General features: G+C 42.9%; 5 protein-coding genes across 5 annotated transcripts; 2 read left to right on the top strand and 3 right to left on the bottom strand.

The window, feature by feature from the left end:
* Positions 1 to 5,552: 5,552 nt before the first annotated feature.
* Positions 5,553 to 8,345, bottom strand: PHALS_10627 (sulfate permease family; the record flags this gene model as incomplete). Its single annotated transcript, XM_024726085.1, has 1 exon — positions 5,553 to 8,345. The coding sequence occupies one exon, from the start codon at positions 8,343 to 8,345 to the stop codon at positions 5,553 to 5,555; it is 2,793 nt and encodes a 930-aa protein (XP_024576797.1).
* A 3,369-nt stretch (positions 8,346 to 11,714) lies between these two features.
* PHALS_10626 (uncharacterized protein) lies at positions 11,715 to 12,010 on the bottom strand (the record flags this gene model as incomplete). The annotated part of the gene is made up of 2 exons (XM_024726084.1): positions 11,715 to 11,832; positions 11,919 to 12,010. The coding sequence occupies 2 exons, from the start codon at positions 12,008 to 12,010 to the stop codon at positions 11,715 to 11,717; spliced, it is 210 nt and encodes a 69-aa protein (XP_024576796.1).
* A 61-nt stretch (positions 12,011 to 12,071) lies between these two features.
* On the top strand, positions 12,072 to 14,462 carry PHALS_10625 (hypothetical protein L915_21064; the record flags this gene model as incomplete). The annotated part of the gene is made up of 8 exons (XM_024726083.1): positions 12,072 to 12,084; positions 12,147 to 12,279; positions 12,734 to 13,017; positions 13,081 to 13,464; positions 13,541 to 13,844; positions 13,907 to 14,193; positions 14,357 to 14,389; positions 14,458 to 14,462. 8 exons carry the CDS (start codon positions 12,072 to 12,074, stop codon positions 14,460 to 14,462), a joined length of 1,443 nt encoding a protein of 480 aa, XP_024576795.1.
* A 317-nt stretch (positions 14,463 to 14,779) lies between these two features.
* On the top strand, positions 14,780 to 17,245 carry PHALS_10624 (Collagen triple helix repeat; the record flags this gene model as incomplete). The annotated part of the gene is made up of 1 exon (XM_024726082.1): positions 14,780 to 17,245. The coding sequence occupies one exon, from the start codon at positions 14,780 to 14,782 to the stop codon at positions 17,243 to 17,245; it is 2,466 nt and encodes an 821-aa protein (XP_024576794.1).
* A 935-nt stretch (positions 17,246 to 18,180) lies between these two features.
* On the bottom strand, positions 18,181 to 21,438 carry PHALS_10623 (uncharacterized protein; the record flags this gene model as incomplete). Its single annotated transcript, XM_024726080.1, has 1 exon — positions 18,181 to 21,438. One exon carries the CDS (start codon positions 21,436 to 21,438, stop codon positions 18,181 to 18,183), a length of 3,258 nt encoding a protein of 1,085 aa, XP_024576793.1.
* Positions 21,439 to 21,910: the final 472 nt, after the last annotated feature.

Below are 21,910 nucleotides of genomic sequence, written 5' to 3'. Positions count from 1 at the left end.
CTGTAAGGTGTCAAGCGATCACAAAGTGCTCGACAAATATTTATCAAAAGCTCCGTAGAGTTTGTATAGGTGTGTACTACACTCTTTAATGCAAACTCAACAAGCAAGAGCATGTTGCTCCAGAATCGCGGCTTATACGCGTAAGTAATTCGGAGGATACCCTCAACTCCCCAATAGTAATTTCTGTCTCAACAAAGATCAGTTGACAATCAGCTATATGAGCAGTAATCGCCATTTTTTACCCGTAAATCGAGAATCTTGATCCGAGCCAATGGCAAAACATGTTGTCAGCATGTTTTGTTTAGTAACATTTTTTGCTGTATCATCACCGGCGATATTGTCGTCGACAGCAGAGTAATGAATGGCCAGGATCATGTCGACCAGAAAAATGCAATGGCGGGATAATCACAAGAGTCGCTTTGAAAGACCATAAATTATGACAACTTGCCAGAATTGGCAGACTGAATAATGACATTGATGCATGCGGCAGCGAAGGTTTTACCCGTATATTATTTTAACTAGTGTGCACTTACGTGCTTACCTATATGTACATATAAGATCACCATTTTATAGCCCTTCTTACGTCGTTTGTCTTGGCTCTCACGATATTAACTTTTTTTAGGGTACTGTATTCACGAGATACCGTACATAAACGACCACCATTTTGTAGCCCTGCTTACGTCGTTTGTCTCGGCTCTCCCGGTATAACCTCTTTTTCCCAAGAGTATCGTACTCACGAGATACCGTCCTAACTATTGTATCAAATTTGTCTGAGCTAATATACAGCAAGCCTTAGGAAAAGGATAGCACTTTTAACTTTTTGAGCGCTTGAACAAAGGCAAATTTGACTTTGAAGATTTCTCGGCTCCAAAAATTTTCAGCTATGCAATACATTTTGTGACTGACATGGATGTCCCACATTATCAATACGTATGTGGTAATTTGTAGTCAGGCCAACGTGAAAATACACCTGTCAACACATTAAGCACTACCGCTACCGTCAACATTATTTGACCTTCTTTTTAATGAGTTTTTTTTTGGGGGGGGCTGTGCCTCAAACAACTAAAAGTCACTAGTGTGTCAGACTGCCATATCTGACGTCCTCATTCCGAACGCATTGTGATCAGCGATGTACTGGAATAGACCAAAAGACATAGAGTATAGGCGTAAACACGATTAGCTGAAGCAATATATATGTCCGAAAACCTGAGGTTCTCGATTCCGCGACAGACATTGCGACAGCAATCCGTTTTGCAACTTTCGTAAGTGTTTATCACTCACTCTTATTTTCCGCCAATAGCTCAAATATTTAGGATTTCTTCCGATAAACTAACTACAAAAATCTGAACATCTGAATATAATAAAGATATTTACTCTGTGACGCTTCGCTAGCCGCCCTATCATTTATGAAGTCACATCATCTTCACTATTTCCTGTGAGAGATGTCGACGTCGCTGTGTGCAACGATGCATGATCTGTGTTCCGCAAACGGCTGATAGCCGACCAGTGCAATCCGAACATGACAAAAACTCACTTAATTGCAAGAAGAGTCTAGTGAAGACCAGCGTAGTTTCATTCTGCCGCTTAAAGGCTAGAAGAACTCATCCAAAATTATTTTTAGTCCATTATCAAAGTCTATAGGAGCGAGAGACAACCCATAGCAGCGGCTGGAGCATCACAATAGTCGATTTGGATTTGAGAAAGCCAGGATTGGGGCACGTGTGTTGCTTCGTCTTAATACCCTAGAGGCTGCCGCTTCCACCGCACCTCGAAACCATTTGATAGTCGTTTAAAAAGCTTTGTGAAAAGCTGTGCCGTGTGGCCATATTTTGCACTATACTTGTGGAGTAGCTGATCTGGCCAAATCCATTTTTCACCAGCCAATATACAATGCCATTAAGCCCTGTGAGATCTTCTTGCAAGCCTTGTTTATCAATAAAGCAAACTAAAATTATGAGTTATCGGGCGTTGAAAAAACAGTCGTGTAACAGGGGTTACACGTATTCTTCTATGAAATGGCGGGTCGCACAAGATGATGTGGCAACAGGCCACGACGTGGCAGGATTGCCAGTAGTAATGAATAGTGATTACGTTTTACTATATTTATTAGGTTTAAGATATTGGCGGCTTTGCCGCAATTAAAACGTTCAAATATAGTTTCAATTATTAGTTTCAATTTTGAACGGAAGGTCTTTTTACCTTGGTTAGGGTCCTCTGTACTTTTTGAGGCAGCGGATTGCGATCCGCTGTATCGTTCATGTAGAGAACGTAAGGTCGTTGACCTTAGCTTAGCTTCCTCTAAGCAAAGAGCGACGGCATCCCCGCTGTAAGCTGTCTCTTTTGACACATAGCTTCTTCGAGCGCCTACACTCGAGCACCGCTCGCAAGGGTATAATGTGTTTCACGACATTCGATTGTCCACGCTCTGCAGTATGAGCGAATACATCGTAAAACCTGGTGCTTACAATTCACAACGTGGCTTACAAATCAGTGTCAGCAGACGATTAACGTGCCATCTGACGATGAACCGTCACCGGTGCATTAGACAGTCCCTGTAACACTCCAAGGGCCCCGCATCAGCAGTTGATATTAACTATCCACTCGGTTGAGGCACTAAACAAGCTACAGCTGACCATGCCGTTTTTACGGAGAATCGGCATTTGCTCCAATTTCGTTACTTTATTGAGATTATTTGAAGTACGCTCAAATCGCCACTTAAGGTAGCCTCGCTGACACAGAAAATTGGCGTCGTGTTTAGATATTAACTTCTATTCACCTACCCCTTTTCGTATTATATAGATAAACGACATTGCCGCATGACGCAATTTCGGTTCCTGGCACCAAGTCAATTTCGTAACGCACTGCTATAGTCGAGATAGGACACTTGTGGTGAATCCTTTCCCCTCATTAAAATGTTTCTGTAGCAACGGAGATTGAAGTATCTGATGGATCCATGCGGAAAGTTGTCCTACTCCTCGCACTTGGTTCTCTGTAAATGTCCTCAATAACTGATGGATCCATGACGAAAGAACAAGATTACATTCTTCTCCGTGCAATTCGTTGACTTCAACGTCTTGAAATTTCTTGCACAATACCCGATGATATAATTCTGTTAGCGATACAAACGGTTCTGCTGAAGGAAATATGCGAGACTTTACCACCGCTGGGACTATCTAGGTTTAGCTTGATTGATCCGCACTACAGGCCAATCACACGCAAGTGTTAACTTAGCCGTACCGCCACATTGTGATAAGGTTGATCATCCTTCTCATTTTGGGGGACTGGCCCTTCAACTCGCAACTAACTGAGCCCATCAACTCCGATGGATCTGGCACGGGAGGTTGTGACAGCCAGTCGATACCACTCTTTAACGACCCCGCCAGAGGAGACAGCTATTCCTTTCTGCTCCATCGGGGGATATTTCAGAAACCATGATTTAATATTTATCCTCCGTCTCACGAGACATATACTTTGAGACCACGATTTACAATCAGACTCCATTCTGAAATCTCAGCTCACTCCCACTTCTGCCTTCAAAACTTCGTTTGCGGTACCTTGAAATACCATTACCGTAAATGTCGGACAAAACCAATTCTTGCAGGGAAGCCATCGCAGCATGTGCGGCAGCAAGAGAGCTTTTGCTTACTGATATAAGTGTTGTGTTGGCTGGTCAATATCCCACCAGGAAAAAAGTGTGGGGCGCCTAATGATTCCAAATATTAGTCGACCCATTGCTCCTGGCAGCCATGTCATGCCCAAAAAAATCGTATTTTGGATCTCGGTCCAATCCAAACGCTGTCAAAACGTCCTCAGACTTCACTTAAGAAAAGCATAACCTCAAAAACTTTCAACGCACGCTGATACCAGACTTGTGCATGGCTTCTTCACCTTTGCATACGTTCTACTGTTTTTGACAATACGTGACACGACGCTCTTGAGTCTATCACGACGTTCTACGGCTTCACAAAAAATTCACTGATGATATCAACATTCAACAAAAATGTCCTATGAGTCCTACCTCTTTCGGAGAGAGCCTCTCATATTGAGTCTGATCCCATTAGCCACAACAACGGTATACAAAAGAACTCGCTTCTTTCCACCCTGCATCCAATGGGACTTGACGCTTCCCGACGATGAGCTCGCCGTCCACCTTTACGTAGTGCTCAACACCTGCGGCCTCGCGACAACTGCTATCTGTTCGTTCACCGGCACCCGATCAGAGTTTGACGTGGGCTCTTCTGAAGGTGTCTTATTAGTATATAATTAACGCCTTTGGACGAGCGAGTGTCTCATCTGGCCCTTTGACCGCTAGTTTTCTGATTCCGTCGAGGCCAACATCAGACATACCTTACATGCGCGTCTAATTTCCCCGAGAACAGCTACATGATCATTCATGTTTGAACAGAGACTGCAGACTTTGTAAGACTCGATCACAAGTGCAACGGGGTTGCTGTACACTTAACATAGAAAAAGAGTCGAGTCAAAAAGTATTCGTTGTCAAACTCATACAGGTGGGGGTCCTGTACTCTGCCTAGGAGAGCTTTTACAGCTACTTAATTATTAGCTAGTTTTGTTCTTTCACTCCTGAGATACGTTTGGGATGTATTCTATTCTAACAAATACTAAGTATATACGTCTTAGCATAACTCAAAATAAACCGCTCTATATTTCTTGCCGCCCGACAAGCAGCCCACTTTTTCCATAAAGCGTTTCTTCAAGACCATCTTCATGGTTTTGGATATTTGAGATTACACAATCATTAATTGTGCACAATTCCTTACAAATCAGATGGTATGATTTGCATTTTGTCACCCGAAAGGTAAATTGCACGCCAGAGGTCTAAATGCTAGACGCACCTATCCATGATATGGTAAATTTTACTGATTTCGACAAAACGTAGGGTCAGCAAAATTCTGGCTATCTAAGTTTTGGATATTTAGCCGAGTTTTGCAGTAAAGTAATCTCGAAGAGAAGAGAAAGAGAAGGAAGAGAAGACCAGTTGATATTATTTCTGAGTGCACGTTGCAAACCGATTCAGACGATACAGAGGCTAGTGATGTCTGCTTTAATGTGGAATGTTTTTAATATAATTAACGACGTATCAATGCTCGTTTTTACGCGCGATCTTCTATCTTGGAGATTGGTACCGATTTCATGATCGTCTTAATCAGAAGAATAGATTTATCTTCATCCTGCCGGCAAATGTATTAACGACTGACAGTATTATTGACTCCTACAGAGCTATATACTGAGACCATAACTTTACGCTATTAAAGTATACAAAAAACTAAAAAGCATGGACAAACGCTTCCATCTAGTACACAATATTATAGTATCTTTTTCAGTAGCGCTACTTACTGCACTTCCGTGATGCGCTAAACAATCGATGCTTCAGAATAGACAAGAGAAGTTTTAGTGAAACTCTTAGCATAGCAACAGCACAGCTAATTGTACAGGTCCATATCTTAAAAGGCAAGAGTAGGACATTACCGCGCCTCAATTCGAAAGTGGTGGTATAACGCCTGATCGATCACATTTACAAAGGTTTATACTTAATCGTCTGTCATGTTCGACTCAAGTACACCAATTGCCATGGATTGTAGCATAGCTTGCTGAAAGCGCGCAGCTAAGGCAGGATGAGCCTTTTGCATACGTGCGTAATGCGACTTGCTTAAGAAAAAAACCGATGTGGGTGCTTGAGCCTGCGCAGAAAATTGGTGCCGCTTGTGAAGAATCAACTCGGATGCGCCAACTAAACCACCTTGGCACACTCTTGTAATGCGTTTGCGACCTCGAAAGCCGGGACCTAAGCCCTCATGGATTTTGGATGGCAAAAAGACATCGACTTTACCGTAGCCGATAAAATAGACGCCATTTACAAGATCACCTGCACGGTACAGCGTATCACCCTCTTTCTTCAGCATGTACGTGACGTACGTTTCACCACGTTTTCGTGTAAGCACCGATCCAGCGTCTTCGTTACGCTGAGAGTTAACGAGATCAGTCTTTTGGTGCAATTTGTCCGGACGTGGCAAGAGATCGTCAAGCAATTGCCAGTGATGACCTTCCTCATTACTGGTAATCGCTGGCGCAGACTCACTGAGCGGGAACACGCCATTCGAAACCAGTAACTCGTCTTCACACCACTCGAGTGCTTTGTCGAGTGTATCAAATACAAGAGATCCACCACCAGATCCATCTTCTTGTTCAATTACATCATGGACGCGCAGCAGTCGCTCGGCATCCGTCGGAACACTGGCAAAAATGAGAATGATACCATGCTGAGCAAGCAATTCCTTAGTCGCGTTGAAACAACTTCGTACTGCTGTGGCGTCTACGCCGCTCACCTTGTCAAAGTCTAAAATAAAGTATCGTGTACGAGCAGCGTGAAGATTCGAGGATTCGTCGTTACCAGCCTTTGGCGTAGACGAGTAACCATGTATCTCATGATCATCAAATACTGAATCTAATGTCGTCAGATCATCGTTAAACGTGTCATTTAAAGATCGAGCCACGTATGGAGACGGTGCATGACGCGGAACCATGGGCGATGCACCACTTAAGGTATTGACGTCTTGTTTCTTTGTTGTGGTCACAAGTACATGACGACGCACTTCATCCATCACTTTGACACTCGAGCCAAAGAAAATGAATCCCTCCAATTCTAATGTGACAATAGCCATGCGCATATTTTGAAGCATAACACGCTCACGAAGATCACGCTCAACGCGCGAACGTTTCATGACACGATGTACCCTGGACGTTGCAACATACGAGTAGATGAAATTAAATCCAGCAATTACTATGCCAACCACAATACCAAGCTCGAGATTAATAAAAACCATCGATAAAAACGTAAGCCAAACAATTCCATATTCGCGAGGAAGAAGCTTGTTGCGTGCATGCCAAAGCCACTCGGTCATGAGGTCAAGACACACGAGCATTTGCAAAGCACCAAAAAAGACTTTGGGCACATACGCGATAATAGAAAAAGGGCTCACTACAATGATAATTTCAAGAACAAAAACGATTAGACCAACGTAGCGACTGTCAAGTTTGCCGCGTAGAGTAAATATGGTCTGCGAGAAGAGGTAAGAGCCAGTAAAGCCACCTCCAAGACCCGAAAACAAGTTACTGACACCCACAGTTTGCAGTTCATGATTGTGGTCAAGTGGTTTACCCAATGCTGTTTCAACTGCAGCTACATCAAGCGATGACGAGAATGCCACAACAAAGTACATCGCAATCCACGTTGGAATCTGGTCAGTCATGTGGGAAAAATTGATTTTTGAGAAGTTGTAAAAGCCGTAAATCTGCGTGATGGTTCGCGGAGAAGGAGGTGGCTCAGCAACCCATCCAGCAGCGCGTGCATCCTCTAGCGACCGACCTGTGATTAACAGCAAACCATAGAAGGTGAAGAGCATGACTGCTAAGCAGCAAGGCATGACCCCCATGTGATTCCAGCGCGAATTAATCCAAAAGATGGCTGATCCCGCGACGACACCGGGCACAGAGAGCATCAATGCATTTGGATCAGCCAATTTAATCCAATCGGCCGGTTCCTTAATACTCTGCGTAGTCATCATGGACACACCCGCTTGAAGTGCGTAGAATCCAATGAAAGCAAGGTAGCCACCTACAACAGGCATAGGTAAGTACTGTACAAAACTCGCTAAGCGTAATTTGCCAGTAATAATCAATGCAGCTCCTAAGACAGCTGTTGACACGGCCATTGTGAATAATGTAGTAGCCAACACTTCTTCCATCGAAAACTCATCTCCTTTACTCACGTGCAGTGACTTAATGATTGACGAACACATAGCTGAAAGAAATATCAGACCAGCATCTTGCACTTGACCCATCGCAAAGGGGAGTGAGCTAACGCACGTGAAGCAAATCTGATGTACAGCAGCCGATACAAGCACAAGTTTGACAAGATCGTTCATATAAGGTTGAAATTCGGGATCGCGAAAGATAATTTGTGCGAAACTGATCATAAGAGGTACAAGAATGACAGTATTAAGGATGCCATAGAGTCCAATTTTGATCTTTCGTTGCGTAGAAGTAAGCGTAAGATCATCCGTCGTGTACAAGAGCGAAGCACTTTCTTCCATATTCATGACAAGATCGTCCACTTCAGCGGCCGCAATGTCAGCGCGTCGCTGGTGGTACGAATGGCGCGGCGTTTTCATATTACCACCGGCAAGAGGCGGAAGACCACGCGTCGACAAGAAAGAGTTGCCATCGTAACTGCGAGTTATAGCCGATGACTCTGGTGCCAAGAGACTACCAAGATCACGACGTCGTGTGCGCGGTGTGCGCATTGTAGCTCCAGTGCTGTCCATGATGGTGGGGAGGTAGATAATGGAAATGAACTTGGAAGCGAATCAACAAGTGGAATGCGGGACATCTTTAAGGTCCGCCATCTAGTATGCGACGTGTGATATGCTGGTGTATAAATGGAGGACAAAAATGAGCATTTATGTACCGGTATCGTCATTTTTACCGCATGGTAGATCCTGCATGGCTGGCTCTCGACACAATTTTTATATTTGTTGAAGTGGTGAGAACCAAAAGCTGACAGATTAGGCAACGGTAAGATATTGATAGTTAAGTGTACGTAATTGAGATTGAGAGAGGCTACATCTGTGTCTTTATTAATGGGTATGATATTCACCACTGATTTGGTGGGAGAGAATATCCTGAGTTTGAAAATGTTTAGAAATAAGACAAATCATCAACTTATTTATACTTAATCACAAAGTATGCATTGCGGGCACGTCAGTGATTGAAAGTAAATCGGGTTAAAAGCGCAGAGAGCCATACGCTGATAAGATGCAACGAGTTGATTTGGTCGAATGGCACAGGAATATGTTCTGAAGATCAAAAACAACCTGGTGTATCGAACCAGTAAGGTACTTCTCATGGAAGGCAAGGAAAAGGTTTATTCATCCGGAAGCTCTGCTTTGCGAGTTGGCTTTCGTAAGCGAAGTCAATATGTGCTAGATGAGTAGGTATGACACGAATTGGTACCTTGATATCGACTGCGTGCAATTGAGTGTATCGGAGTTGAGGGCTTGGCTAGAATTGTGGTCCAAAACCTACTTAAGATCCATTTTGTGATGGTGCGCTTATTGGATGGTTATACAGGCGAGATGCCCCTACCTGAATACATCGTATTGACAGTGTTCATGGGTGACCTGAGAAAAAAGCTTGATTCGCGCCGAAGAAATTACGGACGCTGGCTTAGATTTTAGAGAAAGTAAACCAGGCCGCACTTTGAACACATTCCCCTGCAGGCACGTATACCTTGTCAGGTAATGTCATGTCTTCTAAAGCAGCAATAATGCTGCTGCTAGTATTGACGTAGTCGAACAATGCTAAAATTTAATACGTTGACCTCAGCCAGCCGGAGTGTATCATAAGTGTATATCTACTTTAGAAGCACGGGTACTAATATCCCAATGGAACTTCTGCATAATGATGGGAGAGGGTAGCACTCAACTAGCTAGTGGATGTGGTATGCCGTACCGGAAAGAAAACGAGCCTTCATATGGGGTGCATGAAAGGCATACCTTGTAATGAAGTACACCCGAAGAGCCTTAAACATCTTGATGAAGTAACCTTCCCAAGTCACAGTCGACCAGGAGTCGATAAATTTGCTCCGCCGTACAGAATTGAGCAAGAAATGTCATCAAATCTCTGACAGCATAACGAGTCGTCACTTGAGAGAAGGTGTCATTCCGGTAACAGCATATCAGAGGTACTGAATCTCACTAAGCTCATATTTGAGGAGTATTTTGCCAGGTTTACAGTTAATGATAGTGCGGTTAGTGGCGGCTCTGAAGTCGATATCTACTTTCAACCGCTTACTTTCTCCTCCGTTGTGAAAAAGTTTTATTACAGGCAGCGCGAGACGCGACCGGGCTTCCAAACATCGAAACATCCGGTGAATCCATCACCTATGGAGCACAGAAATGGGATTGTCTAAAAAAGCTGTCGTTTCATCTTCAGCAGAAGAGGGAAGTAAACCACAAATTACAATGTAATTGGGCCTTGCGAGTTGATGCGAGATGACCAATATTCGCAAAAGATGCAAAACGTCATGGAATGAGCATTGCGATTCCCACACTCGCCTCTTTCACCTTGAAGTCAGAACGCGAATGGATACTAAAGACTATGCTATATACTAGCTGATCAGAGCGATATATCCCGACCTTTAGAACAATAGTATTGTTGAACACTAAGACACATCTAAGAATGTCGATTTATGATTAGGGTAATGAGAGTGCACAAGCTTAATACCAACTTTGACAATTGTATCTTAGGTGCCACGGGCATGAAAGTCTTTGATTGATATGTTAGCAGCAGAGAAATCGTGCGGACCTCGAGAAATTATGTTCTATGATTTTAAAGGAGCCTAAACGCGGCTGATTTATGCATAGTAACATGGCCAGGTACACGGAGCTTGCGAAGCTCATGTCTTGGATGATTTTGAAAGGCTTAAACTGGTGTGAAAGCCATTCCACCGGAATACTTCTGACAGCATCAAGGCAATTTGTAGCGTTCACTTATTCTGAATTGCTGTATGCAGCAGAAAGTCAAGCATCGCGGGGTGATATTTTAGATCATGCCGTCACAATCCTAGATTCCAAACGTGCTGCCAACGATTTGTCGCATCGACCTGACAATGAGCTACGACACAATAGAATTTTAGCGCGCTGTTATTAGTTGCTACCTGTGATGTCGAGTTGTATTTGGAGGAATTAAATGCACTTTTGCCGAAAAAATCTAAGTTCTCTGGACAAGGAATAATCACGTATATACGGAAATGCGAGGCCTCCCCAGAAATCTGAGCCAGCACGTTGAACTTTTAATCGTTTTCCGAGTCTGCTCGTATTAGCGGACCTATGTGAGACGCTGAGTCGAAATTTTATCGTTAAATAATTTGCTAAGGATGAGTGTTTTACAATCAAATCAGCATTCGTATACCACCCCAGCAACTAATGCGGTAACTACGGGGAGCAACGCAGGCTTAGAGATAACGTGCTGCATCATCCTCGCTGCCAATTAACAAGCTCGGGACGTGCGATTTGTCAGTACGTTCTCGTAAAAAGCTGGTAATTGGTAATGATTAGGCTGTTGATATCCGCAGCCAAACGACGGACAACTGCCAAGTTGAATTTGCGGCTAACGATACCGTTCGCGCATTGATGAAGCATCCTTGATGTGAAAGGCGAGCGCCTCTAGGCGATTGAATTCTGCTTTCGTCAATACGCTATCCTGTCAGAATTATTTAGCGACTGAAGATTGTTTAGCAAGTCTTGTTGTGTTTTGGTACAGACACGTGAACAGATCATGTATATTATGATCCAATTCAGACATGTACAGACATAGTCATCGTATTGACGAGAAATGGGAACATCTTTGCCATGTACCTCCCACAGCAGTGTTAGAGTTCGCATTGACCAACGCACAGATGATAAATTCAGCAGCCGCCCCTCAGTTGCCAGATCGCGCGCCACTTAACGTTTCTCAAAATATCGTGTTCATACTGACTGAGACCACAAGCTACCTTTAACTGATATTATATATATTCTCTTAACATGCACATGTTGATCAAACCTTATCAACGTGTAGCATGAGATCATAATACATGCTTCGAGTCTACAAAAGAGTAATGCTATCTTACAATATACCGAGATAATCGCTTGTCACTCAGATACTTTGCTGACTTCCCTCCTGCACAAGTGACCGACACCCTTCCGGTCAAGCTGCTCTGCAACCCTTTCGCTCCCGACTGTCACGTATTTACACCGAAAGTGAAGTCGCCTACAATTTATTCAAGTGTTGAGCAGACACTTGGTGACAGAGAGCGGAACCTATAAGAGAAGAGCTGGTTAATTGCGCGCACGAACCTCACCGCCGCTGCACCATCAAATCCATAATTTAGTCGCCGCTTGGGTGTCCCGGCTTTCGCCTTTCGCTGCTCAAGCAGCGTTCCACTCATACATACTTTAGAGCGTGTAATCCCCTCAAGCCGCCTAGACACCAAGTCATCCGGCTCTCTGATGGCAAGGACACGTACGTGCATTTTCCGCGCACACAATTTACCCTTTTTAACGTATACCGACTTAACGCGGCAGCTAGTGCCGCGTCCTCGCGAAAGGATGCAGCAGCCCTCTTGGGTCTCCACGTGTTTCAGCTCAGCTTTGTTGGGAATAATTCGAAGCCTGTGATTTTGGGTTCTCTAGCGCACTCCCAATTTGAGGTTCCAAGGTGCGATTTTCACTTTTCAGTCGCCGTGTCATCAAGATTTCCAGCATCGAGCACGGAGTACCGGAGCCCGGAAGCGTAAGAATAAGGTGACATTTACGAGTCTTATAACACATAATTGCGACCAGTAGATCTCACAGAATAAAATATATAGCTGTCACAGTCCCGAAGAATCTGTGCTGTGGGATAAATATTTTTCGACCTCTATTGTCATCATCTACCGGCAACAATTGTTTAGTTGGAATCTGTATATCCCTCATTGTAATAGCAAAAGTGTAATGTATTGTTTCTAAGAGAATGAAATCGATGCCTTCTTTTTACATAGATCACTGTGTAACGTAGTCACATGTATCACCTCTTTTCTAATATTGAAAAGGATATCTTCCACACAATCTATGCGACTCGTCGTGACAAGATCCACAACTTCAATTCAACTGTGCCATCGTTTACTTTTCAGAATATCTTTTGAAAAGGAATTGGGTACGAAGATGGGGTCTCCAAAAATGAACTTTGTCATCGTCATCGCTGCTTTCTTGTGTTTCGCAAGTTTAATTGTCGAAGGACAACAAACAGATACGAAATGCTCTGAATCTCGCGTTCGACGTTCTTGGGATACATACAATATGACAGAGAAGGCTCAATACTTGGAAGCGGTAAGTGTTGCAATGGATCTAGGATATCATCAAAAGTTTGTTCAAATTCATGTCGACTTCATGTCGGAAAAGCAAGCACATCAAAATTGTATGTTTATCTATTGGCATCGGATGCTATTGCTAGGTTACGAAAACATGCTCCGAAGTTTAGATTCCAAGTATAATTGTTTAACACTTCCGTATTGGGACCATCTCTCAGCGTACGCTCGTCAAGCTTCTGGACAATGTAATTCGCTTTTAAGCTGCACACCATTCCTAACCGATTCAGGGGGTGCCATGACGGGTGTCACAACGCGTTTAATCATCTACAATGTATCGATTGCTGCCTCTTCTTCGACTTGTGTCAATCAAGGGATTCTCTCACATTTCTGTGGCAATAACTCCGTTTGTGCCAAGTGTATCACTCGAGGAAGCAAGACATTCCTTAACAATGCACGCTACCCAGGAGAGGCATCACTGGGATCAGTCGTTCAACAAGTTTTTACGTATAGTGATTCAGCGAAGTTTACACAAGCCGTTGAAGGTGGTATCCACAGTAAGTTTTCAAAGATACATTTCCTATGTTTGAAAAGCATACAATATCGTACTAATTGGATCAAACTGTTTCGTAGACACACTTCATAGCGCTCTCAATGGTGTCATGGCGTTTTATCAATCTCCAGCTGACCCGATCTTTTATCTTCACCATGGTCTCATCGACTTGCTACAAGTCATCTATTTAAAGTGTCAAGTTGGTGGTTCAAATGTTGTACTCTCGTCAAACGACAAAAGCAGCGATTCTCGATGGCTTAAAGCATGTGCCAAAAGGACGTCTGGGTATTACACAAATGATGAAAACGTGACAATGCGTGTAAATGGAAGTGATGGCACGACACTTGTTAACGTATGGCAAGATCCAAACAATATTCTCTACCCGTTTTTCAAAGACTTGCCGTACAAGTACATGATGTTGATGCCAAAGATTTGGGAGAATATAGCTATACTTACGCAATCAGTGGGGGATTAGCAAACATGTATCAAAACTGCATTAATGCTACTGCATTGTCGGCAGTGAATGGAACTATCACGACACTATTAGCAAGTCGAAACAAAGTGTTCTCGAAACATCCACGCCCAATCATTGAACAAGGAACAAATGATGACGAAAAGATGAAGCGTTGGAATATTGCGCTTTACGAAGCAGCTCGAATAGTTGGCTACGACGAAAAAGCAGCACGTGAACAGACGGAAATGGTCATGTGCCGGTATCAAGCGGACTGTCTAGGTGGAGTCGAAGATTATTCAAACATTTTTCGAACCAACTTTCGGATCGACGGACATACGCGCTGCTACAATATTATCGACGGATTAGAAGCAGGAGATCTTGTCATCGGAATTCCTCAATGGAAAGACATTACGAATCATTTTGTACCATGTTTCGCCTACAGGAACAAAGGCTTCAAATAGTGCTGGCTTCCATGGTAAGGATGTTAGCATGATTTTCATCAATTATATTATAATACTATTGTTTCTTACAAAATATATCTAGGTTAACAGAATTAATATTTTGGTCCTATATTAAATTATGAGTGATACAATGTATCCTGATTTTAAGGACATCATGTAATACGATTCCGTTCCAAGATCTGGAAAAAACCGTCGATATCCAAAACCGCCGCCGCGATCTTTATCAAAGCGACGCATCCGACGCTTCGCTATCGTATTTAACGAACTTTAGAACATCATTGACTCTCAATGCGCTTCATTTCGAAGCCCAAGCAAAGTGGACATTTCACTTTGCAATCTTCCTTGCAAGCCTCAAGCCTTGAAATTGAATTTATTCATTCATACCCACCTGTCTTGTCGTAATTATGCGAATCGCAACTATTCTTGCGATTGTCGCTACTTCCGACACGGTTGTCGACGCGGTGATCCGTCGTCCGATTCTGCGTGATCTGAAAGCAACGGAACAAGAGAATGCATCTCAACTAGCCCCTGTTTCGTTTCTCTCTTCGAACGCGTATCCTGTTGATCCGTACGCCAAGTGTTACTGGAACTCAAACTTGATGTGTGAGATGAACTCGCTCAAGAACGACTTGAAACTCGGATCTACTTGTAACGTGGGTGTACCTGTTCCAACGGATAATTACGTGGGTGACAAGCGTGTGAACAAGTACGATACGGGTCTCACTGCAACGGACTATCCATTTATTGAGATTACGTCGTTAGGTCCAAAGAGTGGTTTGGGTCAACCTCAATCAACTACGACGGGAATGCTCGCATGGTCAGGCTACATGACGAATCCATCCAAAGCGCAGGATAATATTCGATTTCCAGCTGTTGGTCTGTATGACGTAAATATTTATGCATACGATTATGATCGCGACGCAGAGTGTGAAGGGTGCATTGCTGTTCGAGATACGTATCGTCCCCGTTTCAAAGAAGGCACATGTCCATCCACTTTAACCGATCAACTGAAATTCAATTCAGCTTCGATTTCGAAAGTGAGCAAGTATGAGACTGAGTATGAAAATTACGTTGCGAGTAGTAATCAATTGAATAATGTCGAAAGTGATGCTACTTGTCATGACACGTCATCAACACAAAAGATTTTCTACGATCCAAGTCCAACTCCTTTTTCAGGAACGTGCTTTAATCCAGATGGGGTCAAGTGTAATGTCGACAAGTTAAAACGAAATCCATTTAGTATTACGGAAAACATCAAACGACCGAATGTCGAGCTCGAAACAAGTCTGAATGACAAGTGTTCGTGGTGTTGTACCAAGTCCATTGCTTTGAAAGAAAAGTATACAGAGTATACCTGTCCGTCAACCAGCACTCAACCAGTCTCGACATGTGTGGGCCTTCCAGGTAGCACATGTAAGATGGAGACATGTATCAAGGCTACGGGTAATGATATTGCAGAAGCTACAATCAAGCTCAAGAATTCAATTGTTGTTGAGTCCACAAAGGTTTTAACGGAATTGGAAAAACCTGGCTCTACGGACACTGCCAATACGATCCACTATAGTATTCCATGCACTTCGTACGATGAAACTGGTACGAACACAAAGTGTCATTATAAAGTCAAGCTCTCGGATGTTGTTGATATTGGACCCAAAACGGGAAGTGGACCCAAATTTGTCACGGATCTTCCATTAAATTCGGAGAAAGCAAGTGATTATGTGTTCTGGCGAGTGAAATCTGGTAGCCACGATTGGGCAACGTGGGATCCCAAGAATGATGCGGAACTTACGTTTAAAGCATCGAGTACTAGCGTAAGTATTGAGGCATGGACAGCGTGTGGACAGATTTTATCGTTCGAGTTGATTGTCAAGATTTATTTGCATCGTACATTGACATGCGATCAATTTGCCAACATGTGGACCCCACAAGTAGCTAAAGTGTACGGTGAAGACACTTACTGTAATGTCCCCGATAGTGACTTCAGTCTCTTTAATCTCGACTACGATTACGATGTTATTATTCCAGCTGCTGTTGGGGAAGAGTACGAGCGCTTGAAAGGAACGTACAAGGATGTTAAGTGTGACATCCGAGTACGCGATAGTACTGAGCCAGAGAATTCAGTAAATCCTGCAACATTAATTGGAGAAACAAACGAGAACAAGATCAATAGAAATTTCGCAGTTGAACTCGTTCACAATCCTCATACTGCCCCGAAGACCGTGTTCCGCATTGAATGTACATTCACTCGCTTGTCGTACAATAATGGCGTCATCGTTAATAATGGCAACAATGGCAACAATGGCAACAACGGCAATAATGGCAATAATGGCAACAATGGCAATAACGGCAACAATGGCAACAACGGCAATAACGGCAATGATGGCAATAATGGCAATGACTACATTCTTCACCCTGAGAATACGATCACTTGCTTCCACAGCTTCACTATCACCGATTGCGACAAGCCTCAGATTGATCCTGACGTGGAAGAAGAGGATGTTTGCGCGTACGACTGTGCGGACAATGGCAAGCCTGGTGCTTATGAAGCATGTGGTGGAACGATCGTCACATCTAAGGCCGACAAGACTTTTGTCAAATCCAGCTCAGAAGAAACGTGTTGCACGAATTGTGATCCAAATCTGAATTGCGTTGTATTCGGTCCTACGGAAATCAAGCGGTGCGAAGTCCCATCAGTGTATCCGTATAGCCTCGCCGCTGTAAGCCCAAAACGCTTTACTAGCGGAACTACGACGACCATGGCGCTTCTTGGAGCAAGTGCGATGGTTGCCGTCGTGGCACTTGTAGTGGTGAAGCGTCGCGGCTCGAAAAACCAGGGAATAGATGATGCGTATCATCCACTTCTTGAGTAAACAGACACTATGTTGTGCGGAAGTATAACTCAATAATGAAGCAAGTTTGAATAAGTCTTTATTACTTAATCTTCACAACTAGAAATGATTTAGATCTTCTAGAAAATAGAGACTTTTTATGAGTTGATAACTAAAATAATTTCATAGCAGAACTACTATTATATAGTATTACTATATTGAGAAGATTTCACAGTTAGATATTGACGGGTTTTAGCAACAGCGTCTGGAAAGTCTTAATAAAATGCTTTCTACACTTACAGTACAACAAAGAGGTATTGCTATAGCTGAAAGATAGTACAGCGATGCTGCTTTACATACGTAGTAATGACAGCGCTTGTATGAATACTATGCCTTCAAGAAACATAATTGTTTCCAAAGTGACTTTATTTCTTTTCCTTTTCCAATTTGATCCATTGTATCATTTTAACATTGTGGGATTTAAGGACGTTAAGATGATTGTAATAGTCCGATTCATTTTACGTTATCCTTGGCGACTAACAAAAGTAAATCTAACCTACGACTTCTATATGCTACAACTACATCGAATTTAGTTGACAATACACCTCTAGTTACAAAGATAAACTTAAAGTCACTCTCTTCTTAAAATGTCATTTGCCTCTCTCTTACTGCCGAAAGAAGAAAATGGAGACAATACAATCGAGTGCCAGAAAAACAATGTATGCAAAAACAGGAGACGAGAGTGCTGACTGCATCGTGAACTTTGTTGCTTGAATCTTTCAATTGGTTGTCAAATTGTTATTCAGATCGACATGAATCAAGTGTGATCTAAGCATCTTGCAATTCTAATCAAGCATAAGATTGTGAATGAAAAGGTTTCTGCTCTTAGTCTAAGATATTCTGATTCATCTGCTTTGACATAACTGATAGAGCAAAAGATGACAGCATCTGAGACGAGAAAATTGCCAAGTAGAAAGCTAGTGAAGCAATGGATAATAGGCATCCTCCTCAATCGGAGCCGGTTTCGACGTCACGACACGATGACGGACAACGACAAGAGCGATGACTGCAATGAGTGCCGTGGCAGAAAGTAAAGCCGTTGCAGCTGGATGGTTTTGGGCAGTCTCTGTCAATAGCACGGCTCCGTAGCTGTAGCTCGGGCTTGAGTAGACGCCTTCAGTGTTGGGTTCACATCGTTTGATATCTGTATTAGCATTTGGAAGACCTAGTAATGACGTACACGTGACTTGAGTCGTCTCACATCCTTGGCAACAGCTTTTATCTTCAGTCTCAACAATTGTGCACTTTTCATCAGCCTTGACAATCGTACCACCACATGCTTCATATAAACCCGCTAACTCTTTGCCAGCACATCCTTCAAATTCACAAACAGCATTCGGTGTATCAAATGCAGGTCCTTTGCAATCTGAAATGGAAAAGTCCCGTTTGCATGTTTCAAGTGCTATTGCTCCACTATACTTTGTGTATGTAAAAGCACATTCAACATGAAAGTCTGTTGCAGCTTCGGTTGTCGGTTTATTCAGCATTTCGACAGCAAAGCGCGTGACAATTTCAGGTGAATCTTGAGTAACTTTAAGAATCTCAATTGGTAAACGACCTTCTAAAGCTCCTGTACACTCGACATTTGACACGTTCATTCGCAATTCTTCACGTGAGTACTGAAGTCCAACATTTGGATGGAAATCAAACGTGACTTCAGCAAAGTCACTACCTGGGTAAGCACACATGCTTGTGCCAATTGGCAGTCTTGAAACAGACGTTTGGTACCACATGTCATTAAACTTTTCACACACACTCATGGGGCTATTCACATGAAGATGAACGTAGAAAAAGAAACGTCGGACTAGACCACATTGTGTCCAGGCTTCCAGAATGACTTTTGTCTCTGGATTTGAAAATGTCAACACATCATCGTTCTCGTACGATACTTGTCCATAGTCCGTTTGTTTCCCAGTCTTCCAAAGCTGCCACGATTCTCCCTCAGACACGAGTTTATAGCGCCAGAAGATGTAATCACTTGAACTAGAAGTCGATGTGAACTTAAGCGTCTCAGTTGTGTCGATAAGTTCCGATAATTTCGCTCGAAAGTCACACTCTCCATCAGTACCACCAAATGACGTACAATCAAGTGCTCGATGAATTTGAGTCACAGTTTGGTAGGATTGCTCCTCTACTTGAGCCAAAACCTTTTCGGATGCTGTCTTAGCGTCTTCTGTAATCGAAGCAGTGACTGTCGCCATAGTATCACCATTTACAACAAGGCATTGATCAAAATGACATTTTTGATCGCTATCGCCGTCACAGGATCGTACATCATAATCAGAGCCACAACGATAGTCTGTCCACCACTCTTTTAACGATGTCGCCATCTTGCAGCATTTCGTACACTGACTTGGAGGAACAGGTGCAATCGTGTTATCACAATTATTATCAGCTTGAACCAGCGGATTGGTTTTAATCTTTTCTGAAGTCAGTAAATCATTCAGAACTTTATCCTTGTCAAAACATTGAGAAGCGAAACTCGAGTCGTGATTCGTGTACTCTTTCTCAAAAAAGTTGCGTTGACTCACGGAGGTTTGATCACAGCGATTCGCCATACTACAGGCATCGTTCTTGGCTTTGATTGCGAAATCAAGGTACTGAGTTACGAGTGCATTAGCTTTGTCTAGATTCTCAATTGTCAATACAGCCGTATCTTTACATTGAGGATCAGCAATATTGTCACAAAAGCTAAGAGGGCACGATGTCGTGGCTTTCGGTCGATTGTTGTCGACAATCACAAGACAGCCATCACAAGTCGCACTCGAAAAGTAATCGTAAGCACTCACTTTCAAATGATACTTGCCATATGACGTGAATGTCAAGTCGTTTATATGAGTATCACGGTTTGTTTGGTACTCTCTCCATGTCAGAATCTCGTGAAGTATCGTTTTGTCCTGTCCGTGTTCGATAACAGGAGAGAAGCTCGAAGCACTTGGATAGAGACCGAGAACTTCTTGAAATGTTAATGGGTACGACGTTCCCGTACCAACAGCTCCACGAATATCACTTCGTTTATATTCAGCATCTTGTTGACGATCAACGTAAAGAGTAATTCGTGGATCTTTTGATCCTTCAGTCAAAGTATCACGTTTGTCGGAAACGTATCCATCGGTCGGGAATGGCACCGGTAGTCCCCAGTTGGAAGCCACGTCTTGAAACAAACACACTGGTTCATCCGTCGTCACTTGATGTTTAAATCCATTGACATTGGCCCAAACACATGGACAAGTTTCTTCAGTAACTTTTGTACATGTTGGAAGACCATACTCACTCTCTGTCATCTCATACCCAGCAGGACAATTGCAAAAGCATTGTCGAGCACCATTCGCATCCAAGTATGTGACCGGAACGCCGTTGTCTAAGTTCGCACATTCCAACGATCTCGTCACGGTAAATGGATTGTACATGAATAAATCCACCACTTCTGGCAAGTCGATACAGTTTTCAAACTCTCCCTCACAATTTGTTCCACTTTTACAAATACGAAAGTTGAACGTCTTTGATACATGAGCCGAGGCCTCAAATTTCTGAACTTCGTGGTACGACTTTTCACCACTCACAAAGGAAATCACTGCGATTGGATTGATATCAAGGGTAGTATTTTCTTGAGCCAAATCAATGACAGCGCCAAGATCAGGAAATGCTTCTAATCGCTTCAAGTCGTGGGCTTCCACCTTGTCAGCAAGAAAGACAGTCGCACCACTTTGATTCGCCATATCTGGATCCTCAAGACCATGCTTCGTTTTTTCGCTGCGTTCTTCACAAGCTCCAGGTACCATTGTCGATTGAAACTTGATTTTTAAATCAGTCGCAGAGGCACTACGAACAAACGTCGACTTGACTTGATTCACCCATTGCTCCACAACTTTCAGTGCCGACTCGTTCAAGCATTTTGAAAAAGCAAGTACTACACTCACTTCTTCGTCTTCCTTGGACGTACTCGTGGTAGTACATCCAATACGTCCATTTTCATTTAAGTTATAATTCTTGAAAGATTGAGTAAGAATGTCGTTGGAAAGAAGAGCATTGTTGGGGAGATCGAACGGAAGCGAAGCAAACGAAACAGTACGTTCGCTGCTTTCGGCTAGCAGAGAATCCTTAAGACCGAACGATGTAAAACCCGCGAAAACCTCGAGAGGAAATCCTAGAGCAAGAAATCCAAGAATTTTCATGACGATTATCTTCTTGATCGCGATGAAAGTGACGTTTCCAAGGCAAAATCGAGAATGGTCAATGAGTCAAGGGAGAATCAAATTAGTTTGGCTTTGCTGTGAACGGCTTCAAGTACGGAAAGATCTTGTCTAAAGGGTCGCGGATCTTTTGATTTCAACAAACATTTGACTGACATATCCACGTATGAAAAGTCGTCAGTATTTCATTCTGGATTGGAAACGGACGGCTTTAATGCTCCAATCTTTTTATGAGATTTGTACAGTGAATTGAAACAAAATGTGCTTCTCGGACACAACAAACTAGTGATGACTTCATTCCACTCACATCAGAGGGTAAAAGCATATTCTCAACATACTTTGTCGTCATCACATGATGAATGTATGGAATCCTTTGAAGAGTAAGTGCTTTTAAATGAAGAATACCTCCGTGTTTTTGCAAGAGAGGCTCTTTTTTCTATAGTTTTATAAATAC

This window comes from Plasmopara halstedii (assembly GCF_900000015.1).
Source record: "Plasmopara halstedii genome assembly, contig: Scaffold_484, whole genome shotgun sequence".
NCBI classification, from domain to species: domain Eukaryota; phylum Oomycota; class Peronosporomycetes; order Peronosporales; family Peronosporaceae; genus Plasmopara; species Plasmopara halstedii.
This window is presented reverse-complemented; position numbering and strand designations above follow the sequence as displayed.